Below are 19,881 nucleotides of genomic sequence, written 5' to 3'. Positions count from 1 at the left end.
CGTATACCAGGAGGTTCTGGACGGGCAGTTGTTGAGCAGCCTTCTGGGCTTCCCCCGACAGCAGTGGTATCAGCCGTACCGGCCAGCTGGTCGATGGCCACTCACATGCCTCAGCCGTTCTTTCAAATAAATCCAGGAAGGCTTCGGGATCGTCAGAGGCACCCATCTTCATGAGTGCCATGTGAGCGCCTGGAGTGGAGCTGGGGAAAGCCCCTTCCGTCCGAACCTCCCGGTCCAGCAAGCTCCGGAACAGCTCGCGGTCCGCCTGCTGGGCTTGCATCATGGCTTGGAACCGACCTTCCTGATCCGCCCGCAAGTCCAGCAGGGCTTGGTGGTTCTCCTGATGCAGACCCGCGAGCGATGTAATGATGTCCGCAAATGGCGTTCCCGATGTTCCTGACGGAGTTTGCATCTTGGCGGCGGCGTTCTCCTTCCTTACCGGGTTTCGGCACCAGTGTAGTATTTCCCTTCTATGTATGTGCGAGAAGGAAGGAGACCGGGGTCGGCTGGCTGAGGCTCGTGGTTATTTTATTCGCTGAACACAAATTACACTCGCGCCACATGCGCTCGTCAACATAAATCTCTTTCACAAATCAAAGTACTCGGCAACGTCAGTACAGTCCTCTTTCCTCCACGCTCTCCACGATCCCCACGAGTCCTCAGCCCTCTCTCCTCGAATGCTGGTTTCCGTCTGACTTTATACGGTCTCCCCACGCCAATTACTGCAACGAGACACAGGTGTTAGTCATTTTGCACTTGACCCACTTACCGCCGCTCGTCTCGCCACTCTCTCTCTCGTCGCAGACCTCGCTGAACCACGCCTCCCCCGCCACAAGCTCCCTTTCGAAGAAGTGTCAGTACTTCTTGCTCCATTACCAGAGCCTGCTGTGAGTCCACCACCGTGGGGAGGACTCCTTGAAATCTGGGCGGACGACAACCGAGCTGAATTCTGTAACCCTTTTCTATTATGTGCAGGACCCATAGAGAAATATTTGGCAGAAGTTTCCACGCTGCCAGAAATTCCGATAAGGGAACCAGTCTCTCGGGATTTGATTGAACAACCATTTCGGTGCCCTGAAGCGGCGAACCGGCAGGGAACAACCGAACTGACCATTCTACAACCCTCCTCAGAGGATTGCACGGGGACGCTGACACCTCTGCGCCCTGAAACGGCGAACCGGCAGGGAACAACCGAACTGGCAGCGCTGCGACCCTCCTCAGAGAGTCGCACCCCAGAGGGCGCCGTTAGTAGAAACGATTTCTCAAAACCGTCCCTCTTTTTTTTTTTTTTTTTTTTATTCGACAGGACTTCTTGTCTAAGCTTTATTAGAGATGACGACAGTCCTCAGATCTTGCCTACCTCTAACTAGCTTAGTTCCTACGACCCTCCTCGGAGGATCCTAGGAAAAAGCAGGCACCCTGAAACGGCGAACCGGCAGGGAGACCGAACTGACTGCTCTACGACCCTCCTCAGAGAGTCGCACCCCAGAGGGCGCCGTTAGGAGAAACGATTTCTCAAAACCGTCCCTCTTTTTTTTTTTTTTTTTTTTTATTCGACAGGACTTCTTGTCTAAGCTTTATTAGAGATGACGACAGTCCTCAGATCTTGCCTACCTCTAACTAGCTTAGTTCCTACGACCCTCCTCGGAGGATCCTAGGAAAAAGCAGGCACCCTGAAACGGTGAACCGGCAGGGAGACCGAACTGACTGCTCTACGACCCTCCACGGAGGATCGTATGGGGACGCTGACACCTTAGTGCCCTGAACGGCGAACCGGCAGGGAACAACCGAACTGGCAGCGCTGCGACCCTCCTCAGAGAGTCGCACCCCAGAGGGCGCAGAGGAGAAACGATTTCTCAAAACTGTCCCTACCCCGGAGGGGACCACCCTTAGAAGCCTGATAGCCTCGGCATCAGGTCTTCTTCTTTGTACTCTATGCCAGTTTCAGGAACATAGATTGGTGAGGAAGAAACCTCTGGAACGCCGCTGAAAGGTTTAGTTTTCTTGAAAGCGGAGCGTCCAGAAGAACAGACATTTTTATCTTTCTTTTTCTTTATTTTTATATCAGAAAAACGTATACATATAAACACATATATATATATATATATATATATATATATATATATATATATTCTCGAATAGAGTCAATGCTGACATCCTCACATTCATCTATGTCCTTAAATACTTTACCCACCAGTACTGCCTAATAAAAATTTTTTATTATTAAAGATGGCTGGTGGGTAACGTCGGGGTTAAAAATTATGGCGCCGACTCGGGAGAGAGAAAGCTCGCAAGCGTCTCTATAATCCAAGGCACTGTCATACCATGATACTTAATACCCATAACATTACTCTAGTTAGACGTTTGGGTATTAAACACATAAAATAGAAACCGGTTTATTCCACGATCTCGACACCTGTCCCCACCCGTATATAACGAGGGCAGGGAACAACACACCGTCTATAATCTTGCTTGCTCGCCATAATAATGATAGATATATTGGGCTTGACAGACAACAATAAATAGACAAGGACAGATATACAGAGAGCGCTTGCTGAAGGTGCAGAAGCTATCGCGGTCTGATTTCAGGGTTGCTTTATAGTTTCCTGGTCTATGACGTCACCTATGTCGTAGCGGGCTTCCATTGGACTGATTTTACACGTGCTTCACGACGTAATCACGCAGAGCGTTCCCACCGCGTCTCAAACGCAGCTCGAGTTCCCTTGAAAGGGAAACAATGTTATCAAAGTCACAATTCTCATTCATAAATTTGAATTCCAGAAAAAGTGGCTGGTAGATAATACAAGTGGCTGGTAAAATTGGGCATCCAGCAGCCACTGTGGCTGGTGGGCAAAAAAGTTAATTTCCCACCCTGGTTCTTGGGTGTAATAACGAACACAGCAGTAATTTTGATGTTCCTAAATCCGAACCGCTGAAGAGACAGAGGCTGAGTTTTGTTTTCGAAGGGAATAACGTTATTCCCCACGAGCAACGTCAATGCTTTCATGTTTGCGCGATTCGCAAATCTTTTCTCACCAGACTGCTTTATTAACGAAGAAAGTAACTTATAAAGCTGATTTTGATAAGAAGCTGCTCCTGAAAAAAGAATCGTTACCAACTATTCATGTCTCCCTGCTGAACCTCCATAAAAATTAAGTGTAAAATTTTATTAACCTTTATTAATCTTTGCAAATCGCTTCACGATGAATGCGGCTAAGGTTTACACTCAGGGTACATACGGCATGTTTTCTATGTACGACGTTCTCAATATAATTCATAATCCCACGTTTATAATGAACAACGCGTTATGGTTATTGTGTTATTATAAACTGAGTACGTATAACTTACATCAGTAAACACATAGCGTTCGTACATCTCACTAAGTTACTCTACCCTGCCAGTACACAAAGATAGATCACAGTGACAATATAATAACCAACCATTCAGAAACGTCATGTTCGAGCCTCAATTGTCGAACTTCTTCGGGCCGTCATCTTGTTCCGACTCCGGTTCAAACTGTTACGGTTGCACAGATGTGTCCTCCTCAGAGACTCCCGCTGCCATTTTTTCCTATACCCTCAACTGTTGTCAAGGAAACAGTCCACGTGCGGTGTGGTCATAACGCTGTTATGAACACCCGCAGAACAGAGAGGCGGAGTGAGCGAAGCTCATTATCATTTAAAGGCATATGCACTGAAATGGCGTGCTGAAAACAGAGCTGTTTTTGACCAGTTAAAATTAGTGTTTTCTTACAATACTAACGAAAATTTTTAATTAAAGTATATTACAAGCGTTTCATTTACACCCTAAAGAATCAAATTAACTTGTATGAAAATTTTTAACACTTACTACTTAAAAAATCTATAGTCATTTTTGCTTATGGTTTAACTGAATCATCGAAGGTCAGAAGCAAGTACATTGGTCAATAAAGTGTGATTAAATTATGTTTTTATTTAACATAACTAGTTATTGGAGGTTCTGCATTTCACTGAATTTATTCATTTGGAGGAATATTGAATCTTTTATTTGTGCAAGGGAGATGAGTAAATGCACGCTCACATTTAGTCTAGAACTAAAATTACCATAATGTTTACACACAACCCCTCTGCACTTCGATTTCTCTCAACATGGGGACAAGAGAGCTGTCAGAGAATAAATTGGAAAACGTACTTGCGTTACTTATTTGAAAAGGTAACAGATATTTTGTTGTAAATTTTAAAAGTAGTGCGTTACTTTACTAGTTACTTGAAAAAGTAATCTGTTTAAGTAACTCAAGTTATTTGTAATGAGTTACCCCAACACTGAAAATAACACATGTTGATTTGAAAAAAATGATAAAATACCCCTGAATATTCAGTGAGTAAACATTCAAGGAAGGTTGAGTTGATGTTTGTGAATCATAGGCATTGTAATTCTGTGAGAATCTCGCGGTAGGAGGCCTAGTGTTGAGCATCGGCGGTTCTGAAATGACGAACATGCACCTTTGCTTCAATTATCTTGCCTTTTAAAGCAAACCAAGGACTCTTTGAGCGGTGTGTCATCTCCTTTTGATGTGATGTCACATTAGTAATAATTGTGTGACAAAGGATAACGACTTCTTGACGGGCCTTCGTTCTGCTCGCCTTTGCGTAGCCTAATTATTTCAGGTTTGATGATGTGAAGAGGAGTTCAGACCTGTTCTGTCAACGTATTTGTTACCAGTTACAGTCGAGTGAGCAAAGACACACAGGTCTTTAGAGACTACAACTTCAGCTTCTATCAGCAGTCATCCAGGCAGGGATTTATTAAAGTCATGTCACCTGGGTAACAGCTCTTAGTATGCAACGTGGCATAGCACCCGGCTTAATTAAATTACTGACTAGAAGTTTGACTCTTTAATTGTGTCACTATATTGCTGATTAGAATAGGAAGATTGTTGGGGCCTTCTAGGTTAAATCAAGATCATAGCTTTATGAACTTGACACAGTTTTGCCACCAAGAAGCAGAAATGCTGATTAATATGGGAGTGGATTTTTTTAAAGGTTTGTTTATTCATTTTGAAGTAGCTGGTGAGGTCAGTATAATTATTATAGTGAAGTAAACTGTAGAGTAATTAAATGGTGATTATGCTGAAGAATATGGACATTTTATTGACACTGAATAGCTTTATTGAGGTGAATGTAACTTTAAAGGGATAGTTCACCCAAAAATTTTAATTCTGTCATTAATTACTCACCCTCATGTAGTTCTAAACCCATTAGCCTTTCCTTCATTGTCAGAATACAAATGAAGATCTTTTTGATGAAATCTGAAAGCTTTCTGTCCCTCCATTCGTATCTACGCAACTGACACTTTGACGCTTCAAAAAGTCCATAAAGAGATCGTAAAATTAAACCATATGAATTGAGCGGATAAGTCCACATTTTCCAAAGAGACTCGATTGCTTTATATGATGAACAGATTGAATTTAGGCTTTTATTCACGTTGCAAACGTGCTGCGTAACACACGAGAATGAACCTCATTGGTTCTCGCACATCAAGCGAACATGCTTGAGCTTCCGTTTACCACAATTGATGTGTGAGTTGATGACTGTCTATATGTAAATAAAAGCCTAAATTCATTCTGTTCATCATATAAAGCGATCATGTCACTCAAATGTTAGACTAAACCGCTCAAAACATATGGATTAGTTATATGATCTCTTTATGAACTTTTTGAAGCGTCAAAGTGTCAGTTGTTTAGCTGTCTCTGGAGGGACAGAAAACTCCAGATTTCATCAAAAAGATCTTCATTTGTGTTCCATTTCGGTAAGTTATAAAGCATTTTTCAACATACCTTCTGATGTTCACCCATGTTTATGAGGTGAGATGTGCGCTTGAATTGAGGCGGCTACAGTGATCTGGCTCGCCGTATTAAAGAGCGCCAAAACAACGTTTATTGTTTGAATTTCACAATAAAATTTTAAGGTTGAGACTTTGCCTAGTGTAAAAAGTAACAAAGCACAAAGTTTTGTTCATGTATCAACAGAAAAAAGCACAGACAATAAGATTTTTGATTTTAGGAAACCATAACATTACCGATTAAATTGAGAAATTAATATTGTCAATCCAGAGCTGTCCACACAACTGACATGTTTAACTGTTGTAGCTTATCCATGTTGTGCACATGAAATAGACGCTCAACACAGTCCAAACATGCCATCGGAGAAGTGCTGAATTAATGAAATTATTTCGGTTACTGATTTTGGCCCTTCAAAACCATTTCGGCCCGAAACCGAAAATAGCTGCATCGGCCAGAAATTTCCGGTAGCCGAAATATGGGAGCATCCCTTATAGCCCTCACAGCCTTCTGTCTTTCTCTGAGAGCTGCAAATATGTCACATCCATGTATTAGCAACCTTTTTTTTTCCAGCACCATTAACCAGCATGACAGTATCTCTCGTTCCTGTACCATCCTTTCTGTGGTGCCACTGTGATGGAGTCTGGTGGCTCTCTAAGGAACTCTGCCCTGTTAATTGCCTCATTTAAAATCAAATTCCACCCCTCGCTCTTGAGAATAAATTTGATCATTACCCAGGAGATTTTTTCCTATTTCAGAGGGCATCAATAGATCACCATTTTGTTTCTTTGGCTTCCTCAAGCTTATCAATAAATCAGGCCTTCTGTGGAATGTAGCTGGACTTGTAAGGACTCTTACCTTATTAAAAACTCATTGAAGGAGACTAAAGCGTGTCTCAGCAATGATGCCTGATTATTAAGTATGGTTTTCTGCTGCTATACAACTCATCCACTTTAGCTAATTCACTTCTGTATTCTAATTAAAATTTGCATGTTCAAAAATGTAATGTGTTTCTGCATTGTTGGATTGACTTGAGTTTAAGATGAATTGATGGTGGTCTATATTATATATAGATCTAGACGGCTAAAACGTTTGTACTTTAGAATTTAGCAGCTGTTGGGATATATCAGTAAAATTGCATTTTAAACAGGTATTTTATCTGTAATAATATTTCACAGTTTTACTATTTTTGTACAGTATTATAAATGAAAATTAATGTAGACTTGGTCTTCTTTCAAAAAAATTACAAATCTTACAGACTCCAAACATTTAAACAGTGGTGTATCTAAAATTTTGTTCTGCAAATGTTTCCATCATAGATTATGCGCATATATTCCTACTGTATAAACAGTGTATCCACCTCAAGTGAGCATTGTTTTATGCACATTTTGGAATTTTTATTCACATCTTGGAGTTTCCAACGAGCATTTTTATGTGCTATCCCAAAATATGGCTAAAATGATATGGATGGAAACCCAGCTATTGTTACCTTTTGGATCACGCTCAAAAATGTATGCAGTACTCACACATTCTTTTGCACATGGACACAAATGTATTGAAGAGATTCATATAAATCTGTTGGACACAGTGGATTAGAAAAGTGAAATTGTGAATGTCATGGTCTGTGAGGGTGAAATTAGAGTAGAGTAGAGCAGTGCATGACTTGTGTAGTGTAGGTGGAAATCTCCTCACTACCCTGTGTCTCTTTCTGACACTGTAAACACATGTATGTGTACGCTGTACCTCTTCCTCTAAATTCTTCCGTATTACCAATGAAAACCTTTGAATTCCCGCAGCATTATTTTTTCATTTAATGTCTCTGTGCCAGTTATTTACTGCTCCTTTGCCTTTTGGGGCTGAGGTTGTAAGACAATCAGTCGGGCGTATTGATTGAAGTGGGATAAATCAGCTTTGTCAATGAACTCCGAGACTGACCGCAAACTGGCGTGGGATTAAAATTGGCTTTATTCACTATGGCAGCTTTAAGTACTTGTATTAATGGCTTTAAATACATGATGATGTTGCCGGGTGCCTGTTATTTTACTTAATGGCCATTAAAGGAATCACAGGGACAGTTTCACTTTACAGCACCTCTCACTTACACGGCCATGGTGATTATGTCTGAGAGTCCATTATTAACATCTGCTAAAAATAATCCACAGACAAGGGAAGGCTGCAGGCCGTTGGACGGAGGCCATGACAACACCTGTCCGCTCGCATTAGCCACTGCCTATTGCCTTGCCAGCAGTCGTCTTGGGTGGACCCATCATTTTCCGGATTTGCTGGGTGGAGGAGGCATTGTGCTATCCTGAAGTCCAACAGCTGTGAGCTGGAACTGCGTTGTAGCGATACAGATTGTTTGAACACAGAAAGAGAAGATAGATGTTTACACAGCTTTGCTCATTAGGCTTCTCGTGTTTTCTCTCACTCTTTGACGCCCATTTATTTGTGCATGGGTGTCTGTGAGCTGATGAATTTGTGTTTCACTCAATATCTGGAATATTGCATGTGTTGCAGTCTGATTGGGTGTGTTTATGTGCATGCTCTTACACAATTATGCTTAATCCAGATTAATATAGCAATCAAATTATTACAATAATTAAAAAATAATTGCAATAAAAAAACTTGAGAAACTGTTGCACAACACCACTCTATTTACTGTCCGTTAGAAGTTATTTATTGTAAGTATAAAGTGATGAGCAGTAATTTTGTTTTTAAATTTAATTTTTAAATTTAATTTAGTTGTTATTTTTATTGTTATATACAAAACATACAAATGATGCACATATGTGCACCCAAGGAAAAAGGTCACATTTGTTACCATTAGTTATGTATTAGCTTACATGAACTAACAATAGGCTAAATATTTTTAAAGCATTTATTAATCTGTTAATGCTAGTAAAATCGAACTGTTTGTTCATGTTTGTTCCCAGTGCGCTAACAAATACAACTTTGGATTTTAATAATGTATTAGTAAATGTTGAAATTATCATTGACTAATATTAATAAATGCTTTAGAAGAATTTTTCAGTGTTAGTTCATGTTATCTAGAGTCAAACATATTGATACACATATAGCACGTTTCACAATACACACTGCAATTCATACATATTTGCAATTCATCATGTCTGTACATAGAGAAAATGTTAGGGCTGGGTTATATGTCGATATATAACGATGATATGATTGAACTAGCTGTATTGTATTTATAATGCTGTCCTGCACATATATCAGTGCCAGAGTAAATCTGTCACATGTCCGAGCGTACAAAGGCAATACATTTTTTTTAAATATTGCTGAGTTTTTTTTTTCAATTAAGAGATTTAAATGTTGGTCGGTTTTATGAGAGTATGCAATTCTCGACAGGTATTAATAAAAAATATAATCTGTGTTGCAGGTTCATGTCTCTGTTCTTTGAGATGAAACTGATTCTTGAATTTCGACGCCTTTGAATTATTGAAAGTATCAATTATTTTTGTAATTAACTCACAGGTTATAAATGGTTTACAGTTACTTTTGTTTTGGTTTTGCTTTGCTTGTAAATTGTGTCAGCTTATTCGATGAATGAAAATGTAATTTCACAATCTCATATACACAGATTTATTGCAGTATTCTTATTATGTAACCCTTTGTTTTTTTTTATAATGAACTGATTTTTGAAAGTCTTTTGGTATGCATGTAAACGCTCAATCTGTATGGATGATTGTGATGTAAACTGATTTATGACGCATATGAAATTCTGGAACATATAGCCATGGTGACTGTTCTGCATGCGTGTGTGTGTGTTGTCTGCACATGATCGTGCTTCTATGTTCATGCATTGGATTGCGTTGCACTACTTCTGATCTTTCCTCTCTGTTAAACGCACTGAAATGCCCATACACGCATATAAAACTTCTTTCTTCTGCCCCAGTTCTGTCATGCTGCCTGTGAAGTTCCTGCACGTCGATGGGGGAAAAGAAAAATAAACTGTTCTGATGGTGTCACTGTCAACTGGCCCCATTTAACAGCGTTTAGCACAGCGCCTATGAAGCCTCCCCCACTTTATACGCACATGACTGGCGTTTCATTTGAACCGAGAGTCCCTGCTAAGTTTTAATTAATCAAAAAGCACAATGCTTATCTTATCAGCTGATCGTTTTCATTTTGATTAAGGGCTGGCGAGTGGGAAGACTGATCCTCAGGAGGAACGGGCCCCTAACTGACGGCAGGCTGATGCTTATCACTGTTTGCAGGGCCAGACCATTTGCCTTCAACCACTGCTGGCCCTTAGGTTAAGGGCTTCAGACACCAGCAACCCTCCGAATCCCTCCTGCGCCTCTTCTTATCTCTTTCAAATCCAATCTCACTCAGATAAAAGGCATTTGTTTAAGGCCATTATTTATCAAAGGCTGCCATGCTCTGTGATGGAAAATATTTAGCTGTAATTCTTCGCAAAAACAAAGAATTGGCCATGGCAGGTCTGCTTTTGTTTCTGTTACCTAGGTACTAGTGGCAGACTTTTACACCTTTTGAGGAAAATGTTATTACTTCTTCTTGGCTGTGTAAAACTTAACCTCACAATGCTAGGGCCTTGTCTGTGGTTGCCAGGCCATTGCTATGTGGCTGTGTTTGGTGGTTGCTAATTTGTCCAACCAAGTCAGTATTTTTATCCTAAGTCAGGTATTTTGTATACGGAGTGTCTATTTACACTAAGTGCAAATAGCCCGCCTTGATGGCAGAGGTTATTTACACTAACTCCGCCCACTGACGCCTGGTTGGATCAGACAAAATGACGGAAGATGCTGCATTATCAACAGTAGTAATAGTGTAGGGCGTTAGGCGTGTGGCAGAAAGTTTTGACGCAAATCGACCCGAGTTCGAATCCTCCTTTTGCTGAACTCACTCTACTCACTTTTCCCATCACATATCAGATCGGATAAGCATTTATTTTCAATATATATTAAGAAAATATCTGAAAAGTATCGGTTAGGGGTTAGGTGTATAGAGGGCTTTATTGTCCCAAGTTGGCATTCATTTTTATAATTTTAATAAATATAATTATTTACACTCTGTTATTATTGCATACTGTTTAATGTGCAACACTGAGGTGCAAATAGTATTTGCCACTATTTATAAGTATAAATGGCATCTAACTACTACACTTATTGCAAAGAAAATACTGCTATTTTAACATAGTGTAAATAGAATCTATCGCTATTTTTAATTAATGTAAATAACATATCGCTAAGACAATGCTGCTATTTATACTTAGAGTAAATAGCATCTATCGCTATTTGCACCTTGTGCATATAGTCACTACCTTTTGTATACTTTACATGTATATTTTTTTATGTTCACTCCCGGGCCAAAGAAATGGGCCCAGCCCAAAATGGCTAAACACTGAACACTGTTATATCTTAACCACACATTTTCGGTCAGGAAATTTGCTAAATTTAAGCAAATGCACTACTTAAAAAGCCATTGCTGTCTCAGAAAAACATCAAACTCAGAATAAAGTTTTTGGCAGAATATTGGAAATTGTGTGTGGAGTGATGAATCACAGTGAAACACTAGTTGTAAGGTGAAATATAATAATAAATGCATCTCTACCACAGTGCAGCATGGAGGAAGAGTGTCATTGTGTGGGGAGCCTTTTTAATGCTGGTATTGGTGAGCTACTTCACTGTGAAGAGTAATGTAATGCTTTGGAGTACAGGAGAATTTAGCTAAATGACTTGCTTTCCACAAATAAAAAGTTGCTATCTAAAGATGTTATTATTCAACAAGACAATGCTCCTGCCCAAATTGGAAAGACAACCAAGAAGTGGTTTGAGAATAAGTCCATCAGGCTTATGTTTTGGCCTGGTCAGAGTCCAGATTTGAACCCTAGAGTGAATATTTGGTCTCACATTAAACTTATTTCAAGTTAGGAATTTCAGGAGACATATTTCAACTACTCATTAAATCTTTGAAACCATTAACATTGAGTCAAAAAAAATGTTTCACTGAACTTCAACAAAGAATTAAAAATTGTATTGGTGCTTTATGATATTGGCTGCTATGGCGTAAGAGAAGAATTACTGCAGCATGGTTCTGAAGTTCATCAAAAAACCCTCAAGAGTACAACCAATCTTTCTGTCAAACTTCCTCAACGTCAGTGGAAATGATCAAATCTAGTAGTTCTCGCCCAGAGAAACACTCTAAGAAACACACACAGGCATTCACAATTGTAAACTCCTACTACCTCTCAGAGCCCACTGTTTCAAAGCAATAACACAAAAATGGAAAACATTTTCCTTGTAACAGTTTCTGGAAAGACATTTATTTCACTTTAACCTCTGTGCGTAATAGATGCTCACGGTAATGGTGCAAGTCTGGCAGCCGACAACGTATAAGTCCTATTTCACCAGCTACAGAAGTGTGTAACTCACTTTCCTACTCTCTTTTTTTCCGTAGGGAGTTCGGTTGGCGAGACCCCGAGTTACCTGAAGTCATTCAGATGTTGCAGCACCAGTTTCCCTCAGTTCAATCCAATGCAGCGGCATATTTGCAACACCTATGTTTTGGAGACAACAAGATTAAAGCTGAGGTAAATATAACTTTATATCATTGGTCTAAGCTCTAATGATCTGTACTGTACATGTATCTACTTACCAAGACAGCATTTTAGGTGATGCAGAGCAAAATATTTTGTGTAAAAGGGTTGAAAGTGTCTTCCATCTGCAGTGGGGTCTGAATTTTGGACTTTTCCATATATTCTGGCACAAATTTAGTGGATATTAACAATGTTCATTATCTTGGGAAAACTCTTAAAGATTTTTATTGACAGGTGGTGTTTTGTGAAATTAATTCTTGTACATACCATTGACAAATAATTCACCCCTTTATTGAAATTTGATGGCAGGTCTCTAATGGTAGAGCAGTAGACCCAGCAGTAAGTTTTCCGAATTATAAAGAATGGTGAATGGGGCGGCAGTGGCTTAGTGGTTCATGTAGGTTGTCTACAAACCGAAAGGTTGGTGGTTCGATCCCCGGTTCCACTGACCAAGTGTCGAGGTGTCCATGAGCAAGACTCCTAACCCCAGGTGCTCCCAACGAGCTGGATGGCGCCCTGCATGGCTGACACCGCCGTCGGTGTATGAATGGGTGAATGAGAGGCAATATGTAAAGCGCTTTGGTGGCCATTGGGTCTGTGAAAGCGCTATATAAATGCAGTCCATTCATCAAAAAGAATGCCTTGGATTGCACCAGTAATTAAGCACTAATAGCACAGCCAAACAATACACGGAGAGCTGCGTATTGACAGCCATTTTCTACACAGCGGCTCTATAATTGTATCTTAAGAGAGGCTTGGAGGACGAGAAATTAAATTTGGAGGATAAATCTGCGGCAACAAAACAGCAACAGAGGGAGAGACGAGCTAGCCGACAAACTTTTAAATGATATTTAATGAAAAAAAAAACAGTGAGACCCAAATTAGTTTATCTAGCGATGAGCTCCACTTCAAACCAGAATTTTTCCTTCATCTGAAAAATGTCTTATTTATTAAGAAAAGACACTGAATGAATCCCTCTGCTTTCTTTGATCTGCCCGTTCATCAATTTCACCATTCACCAAAATAAACTTGTTTCATGTTGTTCTCATAAAGTATTTGGAGAAATGTTCAATCATAGCTTGATTGATTAGATTTGGTCCTATAATATTCAGCTGCTCTGTGGTGTGCTATTTTTTTCTTGGAAATAAACTAGAAGATTGGCATATAATTTCCACTGGTTGTCCTCAACTGGTTTTCTGGTAACAACTGATTATAATGTGTGTTTTAAAATGCATCATTTACCAATTATCTTCCCAAATGTGTAATTACAATGATTTCTCAATCTTTTGCAACAAAAGAGAAGCTTTAAGATCTACATGCATTGTCCAACCAAATAAAAGCTGTATATTTTAATGTTTGAAATGAAAATGTCATGAAACAGTACAGTAGTATTATTGCCACAGTAATATATTTCTTTGATTTCATTTTATCATTTAAATGATGATTAAATGAAATTATATTAAATAACATCCTGGTTGAAGACACAACCTGTCCATGTTGCCATCTGCCTAATTTAGTAATGAATTTACATAAAAATGTTGTAGAATTTGATTAGATGCACATCCATTGACTGAACTAAGATGTTTCTCATTGCTTTTAAATGTGTATAAATCTATTTGTTTTGTATTTCATTATATATTCAGCGTTTATTTCTTCCCTCCAGTTCATGACCCAATCAAAACCACTGCAGCCCACTTTTGGGTAATGAACCACTGATCTGTTTCATCCCACAGTCATCCTATCAGAGGTCTCTAAAAAGGTCAAACATTTATCGCTCATGGACTTAACGCATCCATTATGTAACACATAGTATTATGCAACAAGCATGCGTTGGTGCAGTACATTTTACATTTGTAAACTCTTCATATACAGAGGTTTTCTACAATGGGATTACAGTCTCATTTTCAGTTAGGTGCAGTTTCGTTTTTAAGACTTTGACCCTGATATCTGCTTCAGTAAAGGTCCAAACCCAGTAATATATTTTTCTAATTCAGTCTGGAGTGGGACTGGGCATCCAGATTCACTTCTGCATAAATAGGCTGTGCATCTGAATTGACATCACAAGGACAGCAGAAAGGATGATTATAGATGAATTATAGATTAAGATATCATTGATGGTATCTACATAATATCTCAGTAGAGGAATGTATTTGTGGTGTTACCGGACCAGTAGCAACAAAGTGGGTGTGTGCGTGTGTGTGTGTGTGCGTGCGTGCGTGCTTGGTAAAGTAGCACAGTTAACTATATTGGACAGTACAATAGCAGATGGTGCCGAAGCCCTGAACAACTTATTTCACCCCTGCCATTCTTTTTCATTCTTTTTCAACATGTACATACATAAACGCTTTCACATTATGGAGCGGATAGTGAAAAATGACACCAGTCAGCACAAGGTTTTCAGACCTGTTAATGGCTTTTTCCCCCTCTTCCTACGTTTTTAAAGGCTGTCTAAGGTCTTGCATAATTTACGGTTACACTTTATTTTGTTGGTCCCCTTTAGACATTCTGTTGACTATAAGTACCATTGCACATGCATGTCAATTACCTTTAATTAAAAAGCCCAAATTACTAACATTAGTATTAGTATTGAGTATTAGTAGACTGTTTGTGTTAGGATTAGTAGAATAAGTTGACATACTTGCAAAATCAATTACAGTCAGTATGTATGTTGGGGGAGCATTTAAAAAAAGTGTTTATACTCTACTACTAATACTCTAAAGAGTTAGTTGACTGATGCAATGTTACTTATAGTCAACAGAATGTCTAAAGGGGACCATCAAAGTAAAGTGTTACTAATACTATACTATAAAATAAAGTGTAAATATACTAGTCAGATTACAAAGATTTAGTGTATAATACTATAGAGCACTTCCAGTCCAATCAATTCCAACAAATGACTCTTATGAGATGGTCCTTTTTAGTGACTCAAATGCATATGCTTACTATGTTATATTGAACTTAAAGTGCTTAAAGTTCTTCCACAGAGTAAATGATGGCAAAATTAATTTTTGTGTGAACGTGTATGAATATATATATATATGAGGTATAGCATAGGCTAACTATGAGGCTTGAAAGATTAAATCAGTGTTGATAGTGATGTACATAAGAAGTAGTTTAAGAATAAGAATAGCTTTTGATTCACTAAAACAGAACAGACTCATTCGAATTGTTCATTAAGAAATCAGTTGGACTGGTCACGCTGTATGGTTTTGATAATCTAAGAACTGGCTCATAATGATCATTTGGGCTGTTCCCGTTGTATGGTTTTTATTCACTATTCATTTGTTCAGGAATTGGATTCAGTATGTTTTGAGCTGTAGATTCAGTAGCAGTGTTTTAAATATTATTGCAGGAAACATTGTTAGAGTATTTTATTACAGTATTCTGTCCTCACCAAACTCAATTTGTCATCCGAACATCATTTTCTCAAAAAACATCACATTACGGAGGTAAAATGGGTTGCGAATGCTGTTTCATATTGACATTTTTAAAGATGAACTTTAACCAGACAGGAACTATAGCACACACACACACTGAAGCAGACTGAGAACAGGCTATCAGATGACAGAGCCGTATCTCCCACAGCAAAGGTGAGGAGAATACTGATTAGCACAGCATTTCAGCCAGACAGACCGAGCTCTGATGTTTATGGTCTTCCTGCTGAACCACTTGCCAAGTGCAAAGGCAGCTCTTTCTCGTCCTCAGCTGGCCACTATTTATAGCAGGTGGCTCCAGAAAAGCTCGGTCTACTTTGCAGCCCGCCTCTGGCTAAAGTTCAGCTTTATCAGCCCTTTTGGGGGGGAAATCTAATCCGTCAATATCCATTTGCACGTGCGCTGTGGAGTCGAGAGCAAGCACTTCCGGCCGTCCGGCTCAAGCCTCTAATTGAATATCTCAGTGTCTCCGCTGTTTCAGGATGATGTTAACACTCAATTCATTTCTTAGCTGCTCTGAGTGCACAACGAAGCAGTTCACTTCTCAAACAACACAGCTAACAAAAAAACCTATTTATTTAAGGAATACTTAATACTAATGCAATTAATGTCTAAAAAATGTGGTTTAAAGCACTTAATTCATGACATTTTTCCATTTTCCATGACTTAATCTAAAGTGAGAACTATTTACAGTTAATAAGTTGTTAACAAAGCATAAAAAATCAATGTCTTACTCTTTACATATGAGCTAATTAAAAAGTAATAATTATGTTAATTATAGTGAAATGAATGAAGAACTCACTAATGGAATATAGCCTATAAATATTAACAATGTAGAGAGTACAATATATTAACTATGAGTCAACTATAAACATTTTAAAAAATGTTGGATAAATGTCCAACTAAGACATTTCAGGAAAGAAAAACTCCATGAACGATATATAAATGATGTATTTGTGCTAACGATTACTTTGAACAAATATTCTGTTTACGTTACTGGAAGATTGTTTGTTCATAGCTTTGAGAGAACCTTGCCAGAAGGTTAACTAAAGTACTGAGAACGTTCCCTGTTATCTGGGAATGCGGCCACCATTAGTTCACCCGCACTGCTTGATAGAACATGCCAGAAACATCCCTAGTCTCTGCATTTATCCTCTGTTGTTTAGTGGCTTCCAAACATCTGTTGCTTCCGAACATCTCAATAATTAATTGTACTTCCTCTATATAATGTTTGTGTACCGTCTCACCGCATCTCTTGTGTGCGAATCTCACCACATGAAATGAAATGAAAGGAAGGCTTCTGTTTGGTGACGCACATGTCTGTCTCCCTCTCTGGATAAGCCGTGCCTTTGTTTTCCTGTTAGGTGTGGTTTGAATATTCATGCTGTATATGCAGTACAACCCCAAAACAGGAAGAAACAGGATCAGAAGTAACCTCTTGGAATGGACTAGTAGATCACTTCTCACCTTCAGACAAAGCCACACAAAGAGACGGGCTTGTAATCTCCATTGGAGTGAGTGTCGATGTGAAGCCAGAGCGATGATCTGTAGTGACGTGCTATTTAGAAGCACATCTGCCAGGGCTGGATCCTGTACTCATCTAAAGCTAATGCAGCAGGGGATTGTGTATGCCAATTGGCTGTGGGACAGGAAATTGAAAACTCATAGTGCAATCACTTGATAAATCTGCAGATAGACACAGGTGTGACTCTCTCTTAATAATTTTGCCCTGCTGGTTTTATGACAAATTGTTCAAAACGCTTTTGGCGTGGTGTGTGTTAGTCTAAAGGGATCACACTATGGCAAAACAATCTGCCAAATGAAGTTTTCTGTTTTTTTATTAATATAAAAATGCAAAAGTTATTTATTCACCCTCATCTCCTTCCAATGTATGATGTTATTTTATGGTGTTTTTTTATATGCTTGACATGCAGTAAAAACTACCATCCAGCTTAATTGTATTGTTTTTTTATTTTAAATCATTTATATATTATGTATATACTACAATATCATTTATTTTTATATTTTAAGTTTTCATTTTAATATTTTAAGTTTTAGTAATTTTGTGCTTTTATCATTTTTACTATTTGTAAGTTTTATTTATATATATGTCTCTTAGCTTTAATATATATATTATTATTTTTTTATTTTTTTCAGCTTTGTCACTTAAAAAAGACAACATTTCTAATTTTCGTTTACTTTTTCATCTAATATTTATGTAATTAAATGTATTTTATTTCAGCTTTATTTCAGTTAATGAAAACAATTTTAATGGTTAAGTAAAACATGTTTTATTTAGTTGCCAGTGCAACATATCAAAAAGGGTTTACGTTTTTCATCTAATGCTTATTTTATATTATTTTATTATAACTTTATTTCATTTGACGAAGACTATTCTTAATCATTTTAGTTTTAAGTTGACAATAACAACTCTGATGGAAAACAGCGGCTCTGGCTTTCTGCAAAATATTTCCTTTTGGTTTCTACAGAAAAACGAAAATCATACAGTTTAGAATGATGACATTAAGGTGGGAAAATAATGACAGCATGTTTATTTGTGAAAGAACCTATCCTGAAAATTTTCTAAAATGACACCGGTTTAACGAGATGCGAAGGCTGCGATTGAGTTGATGTCATTCCCTGTTGTTTTTCCGTAGCCTTCAGAAACGCGTTTTGTAGTGCAGACTCAGATCCTCTAATGAACTTGGCTGGCTTTAATTGGCTTTAGTGTAGAACAACAAAGCCCTGTTGATAGAGATTTACTCACACCTCTCAGTCTGTTTAGCTGTCTGAAGAGTGATTCATTCTCCCGCTCCCTTTAGTATTGATTTTTTAAATACACTGGTTATGGATTCAGTTCCTCCTATTTGTTCATTTATCCTCCAAATGATCTCATGCGTTGACGCCAAGCTGTTTTGGTGTGACTTAACACTCAATTTTAGGATTTTTTTAAATTTTATTTTATGTGAGTCTGCTGAATGTCAGGGAAAGGTCAACGTTTCGAATGACTTCCCATGAGTTGATGCCAGGGCCGTTATGTTCTCACTGACCAATAATTCTTGCTCAGATTTAAGTTGCATTCAAATCAGGAGTTCAAGTTCAAAATTTGAATAAGAATGAATTTTCAAAGCCCCTTTCAGCCCACTGGCGCCTCAAGTGGATAAAAAGGCACCCTGAGTCTGAATTATACATATTCTTCATTATTATATGAGTGTTTCTTCAACTTTAGATTCTTTTTACTGTGGTTACTTAATTGAAAACTCATCTTTTATTTTTGCTACTTTCCAGATGCTTTATATAGATTTGATTGTTTTACCCTCATTCTGAACCCAGACTTTTTAAGTCTTAAAATATGGAAATACTCTGTCTGTTTCTTTCAGATACGGAGGCAGGGTGGTATTCAGTTGTTGGTGGACCTGTTGGATCACAGGATGGCTGAAGTGCACAGAAGCGCCTGCGGTGCTCTGAGGAACCTTGTTTACGGCAAGGCCAATGATGATAATAAAATCACTTTGAAGAACTGCGGTGGGATCCCTGCGCTGGTCCGCCTGCTTCGCAAGACCTCTGATGTGGAAGTCAGAGAACTAGTCACAGGTAAGAGCTTCTGCCGGCTCTGACATAACTCTTCACTTTAAGTTTTATTATAGGAATTTTAATTTCCTCTATGTTTCGGGAAAAAGAATTTCCGTGTGTCAGACAAGTCCTCAATTCTATCGCTTAATCTTGCTCACTCTCTCTCTTTCTATATATATATATATATATATACAAGATTAATGGGCTCAGTCTCTTTTAAAACATGGTGAGTAATAGGGGTTTTTCACCCCTAACAATCTATTTCAAAGTTTGAACCTCATCTTAAATTCTTGCTTGTGGATTTATTCTTTTATTTTATTATTTAGAGAACATTTTACAATGGATGGATGTTTGATATTAGATAACTTAATAATTTCTTCTCTACTTTAATATTTCCAGACTGTCTTGTCTTGCTGGTTGCTCTCTTACCAGGGGCGTAGAATTTAGTAGGGACGCTAGGGACGTGACGCTACCAATAT

The 19,881-nt window shown here is 38.5% G+C and overlaps 1 protein-coding gene across 6 annotated transcripts in view; it reads left to right on the top strand.

Moving 5' to 3' along the window:
* ctnnd2a (catenin (cadherin-associated protein), delta 2a) overlaps positions 1 to 19,881 on the top strand; it is a 329,118-nt gene that overhangs the window by 234,994 nt on the left and 74,243 nt on the right. For all 6 annotated transcript variants that reach the window (XM_077244713.1, XM_077244712.1, XM_077244717.1 and 3 more), the window contains 2 exons: positions 12,257 to 12,389; positions 19,210 to 19,423. In XM_077244713.1, the coding sequence (XP_077100828.1) occupies positions 12,257 to 12,389; positions 19,210 to 19,423 (347 nt within the window). The remainder of the gene's footprint in view (positions 1 to 12,256; positions 12,390 to 19,209; positions 19,424 to 19,881) is intronic.

This window comes from Siphateles boraxobius, unplaced genomic scaffold (assembly GCF_051911475.1).
Source record: "Siphateles boraxobius isolate OS27281-9 unplaced genomic scaffold, OSU_SipBor_1 26, whole genome shotgun sequence".
NCBI classification, from domain to species: Eukaryota; Metazoa; Chordata; class Actinopteri; order Cypriniformes; family Leuciscidae; genus Siphateles; species Siphateles boraxobius.
Note: the sequence above shows the minus strand (reverse complement) of the source record. Positions and strands in the feature narration are given on the sequence as shown.